The 17,614-nt window shown below is 48.4% G+C and overlaps 1 protein-coding gene across 3 annotated transcripts; it reads right to left on the minus strand.

Annotated features, from left to right (window-relative positions):
- Positions 1 to 3,723: 3,723 nt before the first annotated feature.
- Positions 3,724 to 17,546, minus strand: LUC7L3 (LUC7 like 3 pre-mRNA splicing factor). Of its 3 annotated transcripts, none has more exons than XM_073579821.1 (11): positions 17,344 to 17,546; positions 12,544 to 12,610; positions 8,634 to 8,673; positions 8,404 to 8,548; positions 8,029 to 8,103; positions 7,247 to 7,351; positions 6,728 to 6,889; positions 6,034 to 6,302; positions 5,801 to 5,955; positions 5,531 to 5,659; positions 3,724 to 4,245 (listed from the first exon to the last, which is right to left on the minus strand). In XM_073579821.1, the coding sequence occupies exons 1-11, from the start codon at positions 17,440 to 17,442 to the stop codon at positions 4,163 to 4,165; spliced, it is 1,329 nt and encodes a 442-aa protein (XP_073435922.1). In that variant the 5' UTR covers positions 17,443 to 17,546; the 3' UTR covers positions 3,724 to 4,162. The 3 variants fall into 3 exon arrangements, with proteins under 3 accessions (XP_073435922.1, XP_073435921.1, XP_073435920.1); XM_073579820.1 differs by having other exon boundaries at positions 5,478 to 5,659; positions 5,801 to 5,952; positions 17,344 to 17,545; XM_073579819.1 differs by having other exon boundaries at positions 5,478 to 5,659; positions 17,344 to 17,543.
- Between the last annotated feature and the right edge of the window lie 68 nt (positions 17,547 to 17,614).

Here is a 17,614-nt window from a genome sequence, read left to right on the forward strand (position 1 = left end):
AGCGATGAGCAAGGTGAACGATTTCACCGAGATTTGAAGGTTATGGAAGACTGTTACCAGGGTAGATGGGATGTACATATGATGGCTGACTATTGCTGGAGCATCAAACGTGATTGTCCTCAAGTTAAACACTCCAGAAAAAGCTATAAATGTACATTTTTACCTTAATATATATATATCCTTTGTAAAAAACATGATAGTGTTAAAAAACATATTTGTCATGCCTATTTCTTATATATTTCATTTTTTGTTCATATTTGTACTATTTAAAAAAAAACTGTTTAGGTACAGTAGTTTACATATTTTTGAGAAGACAAAAATCCTACAGTTCAAAAACTTGACGTGATAGAGAAAAACTGAGATCATTTCTAGATTCAGCATCCAAAAAATAATTAAGAACAGTTGTCTGACCTAACTAACTCCTAAAAAATTGCGTTCCCCAGTGTAATTGAACTAGCTCACGTACTGTCTGCAGCCTGACTGTATCTATGCCTCTTGATGAACCCCTAAGGCCCCTTTGTCAGGTCTGGGAGGCCTGAAAACCGCCCCAGCCTGTGACTACCACTGGACGTAAGGAGGGGGCTGGGGAGGACAGGACGTGTAAAAGTCAGACCCTGTGTGGTGATGATCGTGTGAAGACGGCACGAGAGAAGGGGAAGCATATGGGCCCATTTTATCCTCTGTCTGCTGGATTTTTGGATTCTCATCTCCCTGGATATTTTATCCTGTTACTGGACTGCAGTCGTGTTCTGGACTATTGTATCCACAGTGTGGTGGATTGTTTATGGACCTTTTAGTTGTGCCTATAATAAAGGTCTTGGAATTGTTCACACATCCTTCGCTCTGTTGATTGTGTGGTATCAGAGAAGGACCTGTGACCCGGGGGGGGGGGGGGTTTCCAATGTTTAGGCACATCAGGGTCTCTCCACACACGACATGGTGTCCACTAATTATGCCAGCAAATTTTGCATAAAAAAAGTCAGATGTCCCTCCTTCCCTTTCGAGCCCTGCCATGTGCCCAAACAGTGGTTTCCCGCCACATATTGAGTATCTGCATGCTCAAAAAAAATATGGGGTCCATTTCTTCCTGTTACCCTTGTTAAAATAAAAAAAAAACTTGGGTCTAAAAATTTGTGATAAAAAAAAGTTATTTTTTTCCTTCCACATTCCTGTGAAGCACCTGAAGGGTTAATAAACTTCTTGAATGTGGTTTTGAGCACATTGAGGGGTGCAGTTTAGAATGGTGTAACTTTTGGATATTTTCTGTTATATAGGCCCCTCAAAGTCACTTCAAAATGTGAGGTGGTCCCTAAAAAAATGGTTTTGTACATTTTGTTGAAAAAAAATTGAGAAGTTGCTGGTCGACTCAACTTTTAACCCTTATGGCTTCTTAACAAAAAAAAATTATGTTTCAAAAATTGTGCTGATGTAAAGTAGACATGTGGGAAATGTTATTTATTAAGCATTTTGTGTGACACCACTCCGATTTAAGGGCATACAAATTAAAATCTCGAAAATTGCAAAATTGTCCAAATTTTCGCTAAATGTCAGTTTTTTTTTTCTTAAATAAACACAAGTCATATAGAATAAATCTTACCACCAACATGAAGTACAATATGTCACGGAAAAACAAATCTCAGAATCACCGGGATCTGATGAAATGTTCCAGAGTTATTACCTCAAAGGGGTAAAGGGGTTAATATACATTCTATAAATTTTTGTATAATAAATGTGTAAAGTTTATGGGATCAAATAAATAAAAATTGGCAAGTGCATAAGACCGAGGAGATCTCCAACCACCACCACAACAAAGACAGAGGAGGAGATCTCCAACCACCACCACAACAAAGACAGAGGAGGAGATCTCCAACCACCACCACAACAAAGACAGAGGAGATCACCAAAGACAGAGGAGGAGATCACCAACCACCACCACAACAAAGACAGGAGGAGATCACCAACCACCACCACAACAAAGACAGAGGAGGAGATCACCAACCACCACCACAACAAAGACAGAGGAGGAGATCTCCAACCAACAACACAACGAAGACAGAGGAGGAGATCTCCAACCAACAACACAACGAAGACCGAGGAGGAGATCTCCAACCAACAACACAACGAAGACCGAGGTAAACGCTATGTCTGGTGCCAAAACATCACAGCTCATCACTCCAAGAACACCATCCCCACAGTGACACATGGAGGTGGCAGCATCATGCTGCGGGGATAGTTTTCAGCAGTAGGGACAGAGAAAATGGTCCGAGTCGAGGGCAAGATGGCTAGTGAGACATACAGGGATATTCATGAGAAAAACCTGTTTCAGTGTGTCAGTGATTTGAGACTGGGAAGCAGGTTCACCTTCCAACAAGACAATGACCCAAAGCATACTGCTAAAGCTACACGTAAGAGAAAAGGTGTGAATGTTCTAGAGAGGCCGAATCACAGCCCAGACCTGGAGAATCTGTGGTCAGACTTGAAGATTGATGCTTCAAAATGGTAGAAACAACAAGGCACTCAAATATATAGTCTCTTGTAGGTGCACAAGTAGGGTATCCAGCCCGTTCCAAAAACGATAATGAACTTGGCACTCAATATTTGTTGAAAATAAATTTCATCTATTTTGCATCCACGTGAAGTTTAAATTCTAAACGTTTTCGGTCCAGCATAGGACCTTCATCAGAGAACCTCTTAAAGATTACTGTATGGAATACACAAACAAAATCACAATTAGAAATATTGTAGACAGACTAGTGAACAAAATAATTACTCTCCACTGATGCCCAAGGATCAAGGAAAGGGGAGGGATAAGACAAATCATCATGTCAAAGTCCCCAATTGAAAAAACAGACATAAGTGATTGTTCCACGAAGGAGTGGCCCATAGAAGTGTCTCAGAGGTGTCCATTTCAAACATTCAGAGATCATGTCAGAAAAAATAAGAACTATCGGTTCCATATTACATTCCAGATTGTGTTGTGGTAAGAGACCATTCAAGGCAGTTGAATTTATTGTCAACAAATATTGAGTGCCAAGTTCATTATCGTTGTTTGAAGATTGATGCTGTTCACGAGAGGAAAACCAAACATGAAGGAACTGGAGTAATTTTGCCTTGAGGAATGGGCAAAAATCCCAGTGGACAGATGTGGAAAGTTCATAGACTTATCCAAAGTAACTTGCTGATGTAATGGCTGCAAAAGGAGGCTCTATAAAGTAATGACTTCTGGGGGGGGGGGGTGAATAGTTGTTTTGTTGTTTGCTCCACAATAAAAAGAAAACCAAATATTTTAAGTTATCGGCATATTCTGTAGAAGAATTGATGCAAACCCGAGTTTGCAAATCATGAACAATGCTAAGGGGGTGATTACTTGTGCAAACCACTGTATAAATAAATATGACTATGTAATATACAATAGAAAAAAAAAACACGACCTATCCAAATCTTATACACCCATGGTTTCCAGTGTAGTCAACGAAGCGACAGAAATTTACACCACCTATTCTACTCTTTGGCTGTGCAGCCTCCGCTGCAGCGCTGGTGGTCCATATGTGATCACTTTATGATCGGTGGGATCTCCCGTCGATCCTGAGAATTAATGTGCAGCTAACGCAGCGTCGTCGTATGATTCTCAGGATCGATGCAGATCCACAAATGACCGATCACAAAGTGGTGGCGCATCCTAAAACTGCAAAAAAAAAAAAGGGGAAAAACAAGAGACGCTGAAACAAACAGTAACAAGTTTATTTGAAAAAGCAAGAAATATCAAGCCAAGTAACAACAGCGAACATTTACACGAGGATTCAGAGGATGCTTTTTATTGGATAGTCTACCACTACTCGTAAAAATAAAAAAAAAATAAAAAATAAAAAGTTCACAAACATGTTGACTTTATTCTGGTTTTATTTCTCCCCCCCACCCAGAGTCCAAAAAAAAAATTATTTTTTTTTTTATTTTTAAACCAGTATGCGAGGCGGGTTTTAGTAAGTGCCCGCACTGGTCATAAATATATATTTTTTTTTTTACAGCGTGTCCCGACACCTCCAGGACGGACATGGCAAAACGTACTCGTGGATAAAACTAGAGAGAATTAATTTGTGTGTGGGTGTAGGGGGGAGGGTGGTGGGGTTTATTTTTATTTTTTAATTCTCAATACAGGTTTCTGTCACCTCTTATAAAGTAGATCTTCAATTAAGACATCTTGGGGTGGGGAGGTGGCGAGGATGGCGGTCTCTTCAACTTGTCGTCCTAGTTTGTAAAATGCGCAAAGAAATAAAAAGAGAAAAAGAATAAATTAATAGCTGATAAAGATTCTATCGATAAATGCAAACCGATTATCTGGGTCTATCGCTGTCCCCCAAAATCTAACACTTTCATGCAAAAAAAAAAAAAAAAAAAAAAAGGCATCTAGAACAGAAAAAAGGGAGTGCGTTTCCAATAATGGACGGCTTTTAAACCTCCAATTTTTTCCGTCAAGAGCCCCCCAAAAAAGTAATGTACTGTGCTACAATGAATGCCGCTGGACCACAAGATACAATCTTCTCCTACTTGGTAGGAAGAAAAAAGCCAAAAACGTTAAAAAGACATACCTCGGTAAAAGCTTGAATGTAACATGGCCCGTTTAGAGCGAGCACAGATTTTTGCATTTAATATCTTTTACAGAATTTTGCATTAATGACATCACTGCATCCCTAGACACAAAATTACCAAACTGTTAAAAAAATGGCATTAAAAAATAATGCAAGATATATAAAAAAAAAAAAAAAACATTGCAGCTTTGCTTGGTAGACACAAGTAAAAAAAAAAAAACAAACAAAATCTATAAACATCAAAGCTTATGCTAGTATGTGACAGCAATCAAACATGGATTTTGGTAGAGAAAGGAGTACCTGTCGAGAGTACCTGATTAGTATGACTGAATCCTTGATTTTTAATTTTCAGGGGCCCCGCTTACAACACCAACGCTGAGTGAGGTATGGCAGAGAGGTGAATTTATTCATAAACCCTACACTTCCATCAATCCAATGCTCTCGAGTTACAGAACAGACCGCATTAGTTGTGCATGGCAAACCACTCCAAACAGCTTTCACAAAAACATCCAGAGATTTGTTTTATTATTCATTTTTTTTTTTTAAACTCCAGCCATTTTTTGTATAAAAAGTTGCGCCTCTTCGATAAAATCTACGACTACGTTCACATTTGCTGCATTCGGTATTTATGACAAGCATCAAGACAACATCTCGGCACGAGTGGCGCAAATGTCTGAAGAGGGCGCGTGGCGGTGACAGAAGGGGGGACGGGGGCACTACAAATACAGAAAATGATGGTATACCTCCACAGATTCTGCAGGGCTACTGAGCTTCCCCCCGTGGTGGCCAGCAGGCATCTCGGAGACGCTCTTCATCTGTGCATACTTACGCTGCACCGTTACATTCTAGCACAACATAAGAGCTATGGACGGAGAGGCGCTGATCACTTACCTCTGACCGACCAGAGGACAAATCAGATCAGTTTTAATTGGACTGAGTGTCACCTTCAGATTTTACGCCCTCGTTGGCCCCATTCACTGAGGTCTGTTCGTTAGAGTCGGATTTGCGGGAGTCGCTCTGGCTGTCCCGACTGCTCGACTTGCTGCTTTTTTTGTCATCAGAGCTTCTTTTTTCTGGGGATAGGAAAGTGGTAAAATTTATAAGGGACGTGAAATGGCATCTTCAGAAGAGTCCCCCAAACGTAACGAGTCACGATAAACGTGCGGTGTGAACTGGAGCCTAGCCAGAGAGTGCCACATGTTCCCAGGACAAACCTCTTTCCTTTGACCTCCGCTCTCTGTCCCGGCTTCGGCTCCTGTGTTTGTAAGATTTGCGTTCTCTGCTTTTGGATCGCCGGTTGTCTCTGCTGCGGGACCGATGCTTCCGGTCCGTTCTGTTGTGGCTTCGGCTGCGCCGGCGTTCCCGGCTTCTGAAAGGACACGGGGAGCGATCAGAAATGGAGGGCAGCAGATAACAGGTTAATGGATGGCGCCGAGGTGAAACATACCTGCTTCTCCTCCGGTCTCTGCTCCGCGACCTCTTGTGGTCACGGGACCGGCTGCTCCTCCTTTCGGACGCTCTGCTGGAGTTGCGGCTGTGGGAACGGCTTCTTTTGCGTTTGTCCCGCTCTCTGTTTCTGTCTTTGTCTCGCTCTTCTTCCTCTCGGCGCCGTTTCTTCTCCTTCTCTTCTTTCTCACGTTCCTTTTCTTTTTCTTCTTTGTCCTTTTTTAACTTATCATCCCGCTCAGGCTCATCTGTCTTTTTCCTAAGTTTTTCCTTTACCAAAAAAAAAAAATAAAAATTAAACTTGTTACTCAAAGCATCGACTACAAAGCTGGCTCACATGACCTTGTGGGTCCGAACTCCAGGACCACCACTCATTCCTGCACCCCAATCACCATCTCTCTGCATTTGACCCCATTATTGGAGCTGCCAGCAATGATGGGGGCGCCACCGTACAGTGACTGTTTATATGGGGGCAGCCCCTTCAGTATCACCATCGGGTGAAGACGGTCCCAGATGTCAGAGCTCGTGGCTTTAGGCATCTCCGCACACAGGCATGTAATACATCGCATTTCTAACCCTCCCCTATGTGACAGCAGAGGTATGAGCCGCCAGACTCCACCGCCCTCTGCTGGCAGCACAGGGGAATGACTGCTCACGTTCCCCCCTTCCTGACCCCGTATTCAGTGTTCTGTCACCTTTAACTCCTCCACCGTGCTCTTTATTTTGGCGTAGCCCATGTGTTGCTTGCCCATAAGATGGTCGTCCACTCGGGACTGAGCATCTCCAACAATCAGGAAGGCACCGCAGACCTCACACACCTCCATCTGCTTCTCCTGGGCAGCAAAACTTTCGATAGTCTGCGGGAAGAAAGCAAAAAAGTGAAATGGCAGAACTATATTCACGCAGGGTTAAGAGGCTTCGTGGTGACCCGATAGGCGAGGGAATCGCTGCAGCTGGGATGTTCCTCCAAACCAGACACCAGGGGCACCTAACCACAGGCCTACGTCATGGCTGCCCACACTAGGAGAGGAAGCCATGGTTACTGCTTCATGTATGACACCGGAGGAGAGGAAAAGCGAGCACTGATCCCTGGAGACCAGTCTGCTCTCCGCAATGGCGCTGCGGCCCTTTTCCTCTCCTGTTGCCTCAATCACACTAAGTTAGGACAGCAGGAGAGAAGCCCCCATCAGGTTCCCCATAAGCCCCTCACTCACTGATGTCGTAGACTTCAGAATCTCCCGCTCGTCCTTCAACTGTTCGACGAGTTTCATCATCCCCTGCGCTTCCTCTACTTTTCCTTCAGAGCCGAGCTCCTCTATCTGCAAAGAAAACGTCACTGGTGAATACAAGGCTGATGTGGAGTAAGGAGGACTGACTGCAGCAGCCGCAGAGAGGGGATACTGACGGCGGGACGCACGGTCAGACCCACTGGCAGTGCAAATGTACTACACCCGGCAGGTGTCGTGTACGTGCCCTATTACATCAGGTCATGTGCAGGAGACCTTCCAGATGTCACACTGTGGCCAATCCCAGCAGCGCCTCTCCATGCCGGATGTAAAAATGAGAAGGGCTACCTTCTATCTAGATTTTGTGAGGCCTGAGGATTCATTGCTGACCCTGGGTGCAGCGCCATCTGACCCAGTAAGCCATCCGAGCACGGATCAAAATTACTGAACAGTATTTCCGGAATCGATCACTACAGCCTCGGCAGGCTAATGGCGTCAGTGGCAATGCGCCTGCACAGGACACATGAGCCACAATAGGGCTGGGCCGTGGCAGGTCTGTGCCAAATGAGAAACTGGGTCTGAGCAGAAAAAGTAAATTAATGTGCATGCAAAATGTAATTGCATATGAACACATGACCTTTACACAGAGAAAACCAACACTACGTCACCCCAGTGATTGATCTCTGCCTTCAGCCAATGACCGCAAGCCGAGACACACCAGAAGGTGCCGTAATTATGAGGCCGCCGTGCGCAGCGTCAGGGCTCCTTACCTGCAGCAGCAAGGCTTCAATTTTATCTGTCAATACTTGGATTTTCTCCTCATTCTTCCCCGCCGGCCCAGCAGACTGTGGAAGAAAGAAATAAAGGGTAAGGAAAGGGTTACACAGAGGGGCAGACACTGGAGACCCCCCAACACCTATGGAGGGAGCAGTAATTACTCAGGATCGTCCTCCCCGGCCATTGACTTTCTCTACAGTGATTCCCCAATGGCTAGGACACCACACGGGGACCGTGGGCCACATTGTGCTATGATTCGGGGCCCAGCTCTGGCGTTTCATGGGTGCCCCCATAAGCAGGAGGAATAGTACACGATCCTACAGACCCCGGGAGCTGGGACTACATCCAGTGCGTCTGCACATACTCACCCCAGATGCCTGCTGACTCTGGGACAGAGCCAGCCGTGCGTGACCCCTGCGGATCCGGCGCTCCACCTCGGCCAGCAAGCTTTGCAAGTACCGCAGGAACTCCCGCTCATAGCCGACCTTCAGGAAGCGCGTGCTCTTTTCGTATCTAGGATATAAAACAAGCAGCAGGTGAGAGGTCAGCAGAGATGGGCGGAAGGCACAAATGTAACGCCATGGACTGTGACACTCACTGTTTACGCAGGTTCTCATCATGGATCTTCTCACAAGGACCTGAGAAACATGGAGAGTCAAAAGCAAGGTTTCAGTCTGCAATCTGTACTCATTATCAGACCACAAAATGCAGCAACCTGATCAAAATGTCATACTTTTCCCTTGATGGAGCGTCTCTCCCAGTAACATAGGCTGGATGTGAGCTCCGTGTGTCCCTCCCAGTAACATAGGCTGGATGTGAGCTCCGTGTGTCCCTCCCAGTAACATAGGCTGGATGTGAGCTCCGTGTGTCCCTCCCAGTAACATAGGCTGGATGTGAGCTCCGTGTGTCCCTCCCAGTAACATAGGCTGGATGTGAGCTCCGTGTGTCCCTCCCAGTAACATAGGCTGGATGTGAGCTCCGTGTGTCCCTCCCAGTAACATAGGCTGGATGTGAGCTCCGTGTGTCCCTCCCAGTAACATAGGCTGGATGTGAGCTCCGTGTGTCCCTCCCAGTAACATAGGCTGGATGTGAGCTCCGTGTGTCCCTCCCAGTAACATAGGCTGGATGTGAGCTCCGTGTGTCCCTCCCAGTAACATAGGCTGGATGTGAGCTTCGTGTGTCCCTCCCAGTAACATAGGCTGGATGTGAGCTCCGTGTGTCCCTCCCAGTAACATAGGCTGGATGTGAGCTCCGTGTGTCCCTCCCAGTAATATAGGCTGGATGTGAGCTCCGTGTGTCCCTCCCAGTAATATAGGCTGGATGTGAGCTCCGTGTGTCCCTCCCGGTAATATAGGCTGGGATGTGAGTGAGGTCTGTGTCTCTCCCAGTAAGATAGGCTGGATGTGAGGACTGTGTGTCTGTCCCGGTAATATAGGCAGGATGTGAGTGAGGTGTGTGTCTCTCTCCCAGTAATATAGGCTGGATGTGAGCTCTGTGTGTCCCTCCCAGTAATATAGGCTGGATGTGAGCTCTGTGTGTCCCTCCCAGTAATATAGGCTGGATGTGAGCTCTGTCTGTCCCTCCCAGTAATATAGGCTGGATGTGAGCTCTGTCTGTCCCTCCCAGTAATATAGGCTGGATGTGAGCTCTGTCTGTCCCTCCCAGTAATATAGGCTGGATGTGAGCTCTGTCTGTCCCTCCCAGTAATATAGGCTGGATGTGAGCTCTGTCTGTCCCTCCCAGTAATATAGGCTGGATGTGAGCTCTGTCTGTCCCTCCCAGTAATATAGGCTGGATGTGAGCTCTGTCTGTCCCTCCCAGTAATATAGGCTGGATGTGAGCTCTGTCTGTCCCTCCCAGTAATATAGGCTGGATGTGAGCTCTGTCTGTCCCTCCCAGTAATATAGGCTGGATGTGAGCTCTGTCTGTCCCTCCCAGTAATATAGGCTGGATGTGAGCTCTGTGTGTCCCTCCCAGTAATATAGGCTGGATGTGAGCTCTGTGTGTCCCTCCCAGTAATATAGGCTGGATGTGAGCTCTGTCTGTCCCTCCCAGTAATATAGGCTGGATGTGAGCTCTGTCTGTCCCTCCCAGTAATATAGGCTGGATGTGAGCTCTGTCTGTCCCTCCCAGTAATATAGGCTGGATGTGAGCTCTGTCTGTCCCTCCCAGTAATATAGGCTGGATGTGAGCTCTGTCTGTCCCTCCCAGTAATATAGGCTGGATGTGAGCTCTGTCTGTCCCTCCCAGTAATATAGGCTGGATGTGAGCTCTGTCTGTCCCTCCCAGTAATATAGGCTGGATGTGAGCTCTGTCTGTCCCTCCCAGTAATATAGGCTGGATGTGAGCTCTGTCTGTCCCTCCCAGTAATATAGGCTGGATGTGAGCTCTGTCTGTCCCTCCCAGTAATATAGGCTGGATGTGAGCTCTGTCTGTCCCTCCCAGTAATATAGGCTGGATGTGAGCTCTGTCTGTCCCTCCCAGTAATATAGGCTGGATGTGAGCTCTGTCTGTCCCTCCCAGTAATATAGGCTGGATGTGAGCTCTGTCTGTCCCTCCCAGTAATATAGGCTGGATGTGAGCTCTGTCTGTCCCTCCCAGTAATATAGGCTGGATGTGAGCTCTGTCTGTCCCTCCCAGTAATATAGGCTGGATGTGAGCTCTGTGTGTCCCTCCCAGTAATATAGGCTGGATGTGAGCTCTGTCTGTCCCTCCCAGTAATATAGGCTGGATGTGAGCTCTGTCTGTCCCTCCCAGTAATATAGGCTGGATGTGAGCTCTGTCTGTCCCTCCCAGTAATATAGGCTGGATGTGAGCTCTGTCTGTCCCTCCCAGTAATATAGGCTGGATGTGAGCTCTGTCTGTCCCTCCCAGTAATATAGGCTGGATGTGAGCTCTGTCTGTCCCTCCCAGTAATATAGGCTGGATGTGAGCTCTGTCTGTCCCTCCCAGTAATATAGGCTGGATGTGAGCTCTGTCTGTCCCTCCCAGTAATATAGGCTGGATGTGAGCTCTGTGTGTCCCTCCCAGTAATATAGGCTGGATGTGAGCTCTGTGTGTCCCTCCCAGTAATATAGGCTGGATGTGAGCTCTGTGTGTCCCTCCCAGTAATATAGGCTGGATGTGAGCTCTGTGTCCCTCCCAGTAATATAGGCTGGATGTGAGCTCTGTGTGTCCCTCCCAGTAATATAGGCTGGAAGTGAGCTCTGTGTGTCCCTCCCAGTAATATAGGCTGGATGTGAGCTCTGTGTGTCCCTCCCAGTAATATAGGCTGGATGTGAGCTCTGTGTGTCCCTCCCAGTAATATAGCCTCCCAGTAATAAAGGCTGGATGTGAGGTCTTCTCTCCCAGTAATAAAGGCTGGATGTGAGGTCTTCTCTCCCAGTAATAAAGGCTGGATGTGAGGTCTTCTCTCCCAGTAATAAAGGCTGGATGTGAGGTCTTCTCTCCCAGTAATAAAGGCTGGATGTGAGGTCTTCTCTCCCAGTAATAAAGGCTGGATGTGTGGTCTTCTCTCCCAGTAATAAAGGCTGGATGTGAGCTCTGTGTCTCTCTCTCAGTAATATAGGCTGGATGTGAGACCTGTGTGCCCCTCCCAGTAATATAGGCTGGATGTGAGGCCTGTGTGCCCCTCCCAGTAATATAGGCTGGGTAGGAGGTCTGTGTGTCCCTCCCACTAATATAGGCTGGATAGGAGGTCTGTGTGTCCCTCCCACTAATATATGATGGATATGAGGTCTGCGAGTCACTCCCAGTAATAAAGGCTGGATGTGAGTGAGGTCTGTGTCTCTCCCAGTAATATAGGCAGGATGTGAGGACTGTGTGTCTCTCCCAGTAATATAGGCTGGATGTGAGGCCTGTGTGTCTCTCCCAGTAATATAGGCTGGATGTGAGGTCTGTGTGTCTCTCCCAGTAATATAGGCTGGATGTGAGGTCTGTGTGACTCTCCCAGTAATATAGGCTGGATGTGAGCAAGGTCTGCATGTCTCTCCCAGTAATATAGGCTGGATGTGAGCAAGGTCTGCATGTCTCTCCCAGTAATATAGGCTGGATGTGAGCGAGGTCTGCATGTCTCTCCCAGTAATATAGGCTGGATGTGAGCGAGGTCTGCATGTCTCTCCCAGTAAGATAGGCTGGATGTGAGGCCTGTGCACGCCTCCCAGTAATATAGGCTGGATGTGAGGCCTGTGTGTCTCTCCCAGTAATATAGGCTGAATGTGAGGCCTGTGTGTCTCTCCCAGTAATATAGGCTGGATGTGAGTGAGGTCTGCGTGTCTCTCCCAGTAATATAGGCTGGATGTGAGGCCTGTGTGTCTCTTCCAGTAACATAGGCTGGATGTGAGTAAGGTCTGTGTCTTTCAAGTGAGGGAACTTGATAACAGTGATAGCAGCAATGTGGTCTACGTGTTGCTAAACTGTACAGTACTTGAATTATTGCCCATTTCAGAGGTCTGCTAGTCACAAGTAAAGGAGGCACTCTTATAACCAGCATTACACCCGTTACTTACCCAAATCCGACCTGGTGTTTGTGAACAGCTCGGCTGGACAGAATTCACACAGAAAGTGTTTACAAACCTGAAGGGGTCAGAATAAATGATCATTAGTGAGGAGGAATAAAGGGATGTTACCGTCACCCCATAACCTGGAGGGTTCAATGAATGTCTGACGATGTCGCCCTTAGTTCCATTTATCACATAATAGAAGTAGTAGATTCGGCAGACACCCCCGCCCTCCTCTCTGCCCGATCCCTATAAATATCTCGGATTACGCAGCTCCCCGTCCCTCCGCCAGGCAGCAAATGTCAGAGGGCAGCAGGGGAGCTGGCACCATCGCTGAGGATCTGCAGGACTGGACACCAAGCGCACCTGCCAGGGCAATGCTGGGAGTTGTAGTGACACCCCTAGGGGACGACCACAGCTGGACTCCTGACTTATTAGACCCGGGAAGTGGACTTCAGAGAAAATGGTGATGGCACTGCGCTCCGCAGCACCGGCCAGCCGCCTCCTGAACAGAGTGACGAGACAGCTGCAAGTAACTAGTGTGGACAATCCTTGCCAGAGAGACACCCAACCGGGGACACACAAGAAAACTGACAAAGAGGAGGGCTTGTGCTGCTGATGGGGGGGGGTGTGTCACACCACCAAATCACCAACGGAGCCAGGTCCTCCGCAGAGGAGAAGGTTACCATTCACTGACAGCAAGAAGAGACCCTGAAGACGGGGAGAAGCTGGAGGAAAGCCTTGTAGGACTAGAAGTGGAAAGAACCTGACGACCACCCAATGTGTATGGGGGACCCCACACACCCACCCGACACGGGGGACAGTAGAGATAAGGCGGATGATTATAGTATGTCCAATCAGATAATCCAGAAGAGGAGTCTGCCCCGCTGGGTACTCGCCTGATGCAGGCCGGACCACGTGACCTGTGTGACCAGCTTCATTCACTATACATTGCAAGAGGGCCCAAGTGTGACCTCACCGCCACACCTGTACACAGAGGAACGTCACAGAACTCCCACATTATCTGCCTCTATATAAAGACCCCCAACTGCCAGCCCCTCCAGAAACAACATTCTCTGCTCAGGGACATCCTCCACTGCGCATATACTGCACACCGGTATACACAGACTGCATTATCCTCCAGAGCTGCGTGCAGTCACTGTGTACACACATTACTGATCCTGAGTTACCTCCTGTATTATACTCCAGAGCTGCACTCACTATTCTGCTGGTGCAGTCACTGTGTACATACATTACTGATGCTGAGTTACCTCCTGTATTATACTCCAGAGCTGCACTCACTATTCTGCTGGTACAGTCACTGTGTACATACATTACATTACTGATCCAGAGTTACATACTGTATTATACTCCAGAGCTGCACTCACTATTCTGCTGGTGCAGTCACTGTGTACATACATTACTGATCCTGAGTTACATCCTGTATTATACTCCAGAGCTGCACTCACTATTCTGCTGGTGCAGTCACTGTGTACATACATTACTGATCCTGAGTTATATCCTGTATTATACCCCAGAGCTGCACTCACTATTCTGCTGGTGCAGTCACTGTGTACATACATTACTGATCCTGAGTTACCTCCTGTATTATACTCCAGAGCTGCACTCACTATTCTGCTGGTGCAGTCACTGTGTACATACATTACATTACTGATCCTGAGTTACATCCTGTATTATACTCCAGAGCTGCACTCACTATTCTGCTGGTGCAGTCACTGTGTACATACATTACATTACCAATCCTGAGTTACATCCTGTATTATACCCCAGAGCTGCACTCACTATTCCGCTGGAGCAGTCACTGTGTACATACATTACTGATCCTGAGTTACATCCTGTATTATACTCCAGAGCTGCACTCACTATTCTGCTGGTGCAGTCACTGTGTACATACATTACTGATCCTGAGTTACCTCCTGTATTATACCCCAGAGCTGCACTCACTATTCTGCTGGTGCAGTCACTGTGTACACACATTACTGATCCCGAGTTACATCCTGTATTATACTCCAGAGCTGCACTCACTATTCTGCTGGTGCAGTCACTGTGTACATACATTACTGATCCTGAGTTGCATCCTGTATTATACCCCAGAGCTGCACTCACTATTCTGCTGGTGCAGTCACTGTGTATATACATTACTGATCCTGAGTTACATCCTGTATTATACTCCAGAGCTGCACTCACTATTCTGCTGGTGCAGTCACTGTGTACATACATTACTGATCCTGAGTTACATCCTGTATTATACCCCAGAGCTGCAATCACTATTCTTCTGGTGCAGTCACTGTGTACATACATTACTGATCCTGAGTAACATCCTGTATTATACTCCAGATCTGCACTCACTATTCTGCTGGTGCAGTCACTGTGTACATACATTACTTTACTGATCCTGAGTTACATCCTGTATTATACTCCAGATCTGCACTCACTATTCTGCTGGTGCAGTCACTGTGTACATACATTACATTACTGATCCTGAGTTACATCCTGTATTATACCCAGAGCTGCACTCACTATTCTGCTGGTGCAGTCACTGTGTACATACATTACATTACTGATCCTGAGTTACATCCTGTATTATACCCCAGAGCTGCACTCACTATTCTGCTGGTGCAGTCACTGTGTACATACATTACTGATCCTGGGTTACATCCTGTATTATACTCCAGAGCTGCACTCACTATTCTGCTGGTGCAGTCACTGTGTATATACATTACTGATCCTGAGTTACATCCTGTATTATACCCCAGAGCTGCGATCTCCCAGCATGCAGTGTGTAGTGTCTGCACATAGTGTTCCCCAGGGGTCGTCTTGTTACCTGATGTGGGGGCAGTTCTATCTCTCCACTATAGCAGCTTGCTGACAGGTTCCAGTTCCTGCTAGTAGAATAGTGACCGCAGTCTCAGTAAAGGCCACAGATTACCTACAGGTGTGATGGACATGGCTGCTGCAGCCAATCACGGGGCTGGCGGTGAGGGGAGCACGGGCCGAGGATTTTTGTTCTTTTACTATATTTTCTATTACCCAACTTTTCTAACCTGAGGGGATATTTGAAGAAAGTTGTGTTGGACCTTGTAGTTCTACGCAGAAAATGGCTATAAACCTGAAAGGTGTCAGCACCACACACTCCCATTAACCCCTCCACAGCCATTCTGACCCCCTCATCCCCGCTTAGTCCCCCGGTTAACCCCTCCATCCCCGTTCAGAACCCCCATTAACCCCTCCATCGCCGCTGATATCCCCCATTAACCCCTCCATCACTGCTCAGTATCCCATTAACCCCTCCATCTCCGCTGATATCCCCCATTAACCCCTCCATCTCCGTTGAGATACCCATTAACCCCTCCATCCCCGCTCAGACCCTCCATTATCCCCTCCATCCCCGCTCAGTCCCCCCATTAACCGCTCAGTCCCCCCATTAACCCCTCCATCCCCCCATTAACCCCTCCATCCCCACTCAGTCCCCCCATTAACCCCTCCATCCCCCATTAACCCCTCCATCCCCACTCAGTCCCCCCATTAACCCCTCCATCCCCACTCAGTCCCCCCATTAACCCCTCCATCCCCACTCAGTCCCCCCATTAACCCCTCCATCCCCACTCAGTCCCCCCATTAACCCCTCCATCCCCACTCAGTCCCCCCATTAACCCCTCCATCCCCACTCAGTCCCCCCATTAACCCCTCCATCCCCACTCAGTCCCCCCATTAACCCCTCCATCCCCACTCAGTCCCCCCATTAACCCCTCCATCCCCACTCAGTCCCCCCATTAACCCCTCCATCCCCACTCAGTCCCCCCATTAACCCCTCCATCCCCACTCAGTCCCCCCATTAACCCCTCCATCCCCACTCAGTCCCCCCATTAACCCCTCCATCCCCACTCAGTCCCCCCATTAACCCCTCCATCCCCACTCAGTCCCCCCATTAACCCCTCCATCCCCACTCAGTCCCCCCATTAACCCCTCCATCCCCACTCAGTCCCCCATTAACCCCTCCATCCCCACTCAGTCCCCCCATTAACCCCTCCATCCCCGCTCAGTCCCCCCATTAACCCCTCCATCCCCGCTCAGTCCCCCCATTAACCCCTCCATCCACATTCAGACCCCCAATTAACCCCTCCATCCACGCTCAGACCCCCAATAACCCCTCCATCCCCGCTCAGACCCCCAATAACCCCTCCATCCACGCTCAGTCCCCCCATTAACCCCTCCATCCACGCTCAGTCCCCCCATTAACCCCTCCATCCCGTTCAGAGCCCCATTAACCCCTCTATCCACGCTCAGTCCCCCCCATTAACCCCTCCATCCACGCTCAGTCCCCCCATTAACCCCTCCATCCCGTTCAGAGCCCCATTAACCCCTCTATCCACGCTCAGTCCCCCCCATTAACCACTCCATCCACGCTCAGTCCCCCCATTAACCCCTCCTTCCCCGCTCAGACCCCCAATAACCCCTCCATCCCGTTCAGAGCCCCATTAACCCCTCTATCCACGCTCAGTCCCCCCCATTAACCCCTCCATCCACGCTCAGTCCCCCCCATTAACCCCTCCATCCACGCTCAGTCCCCCCATTAACCCTCCATCCCGTTCAGAGCCCCATTAACCCCTCTATCCACGCTCAGTCCCCCCCATTAACCACTCCATCCACGCTCAGTCCCCCCATTAACCCCTCCTTCCCCGCCCAGTCCCCCATTAACCCCTGCTCCGCCAGCTCCCGGAGGTGAGGCGCCCCTTCCTCGGCCGCACAGTGTCGCCCTCCTCCCCCCGCCCGCGGCCTACCACTCACACTGTCGTCATCCCAGCGGACGTTACTTCGCTTCTCATCCGGCGCCAGGTTCCGATCCCGGCCCATCAGCTCGTCCAGTAACTGCGCGGCGGACAACATGGCTGCGACGTGTCCCGGAGCCACACAGCGAGCAACCGACGGCGCGGCACACACGGACAAGATGGCGGCCGCGCGAGGGTGAATTATCCCAGTGTGCACTGCGCAACTGCCCTCCCAGCCTCGGCAACCTGAAGCCACGCCCACCGGTGGACTGACAGCCCGGTAACCATGA

This window comes from Dendrobates tinctorius, unplaced genomic scaffold (assembly GCF_039654945.1).
Source record: "Dendrobates tinctorius isolate UK_male_01 unplaced genomic scaffold, ASM3965494v1 ptg000063l, whole genome shotgun sequence".
Lineage (NCBI taxonomy): Eukaryota > Metazoa > Chordata > Amphibia > Anura > Dendrobatidae > Dendrobates > Dendrobates tinctorius.

Excerpts from the sequence above, each read along its gene's own strand:
- LUC7L3 (XM_073579821.1), bottom strand. The coding sequence starts at position 17,442 with ATGTTGTCCGCCGCGCAGTTACTGGACGAGCTGATGGGCCGGGATCGG. Across the intron at positions 12,611-17,343 it reads TCCGCTGGGATGACGACAGT|GTTTGTAAACACTTTCTGTG; the intron begins GTGAGTGGTAGG and ends TGACCCCTTCAG. Across the intron at positions 8,104-8,403 it reads AGAGTCAGCAGGCATCTGGG|TCTGCTGGGCCGGCGGGGAA; the intron begins GTGAGTATGTGC and ends TTTCTTCCACAG.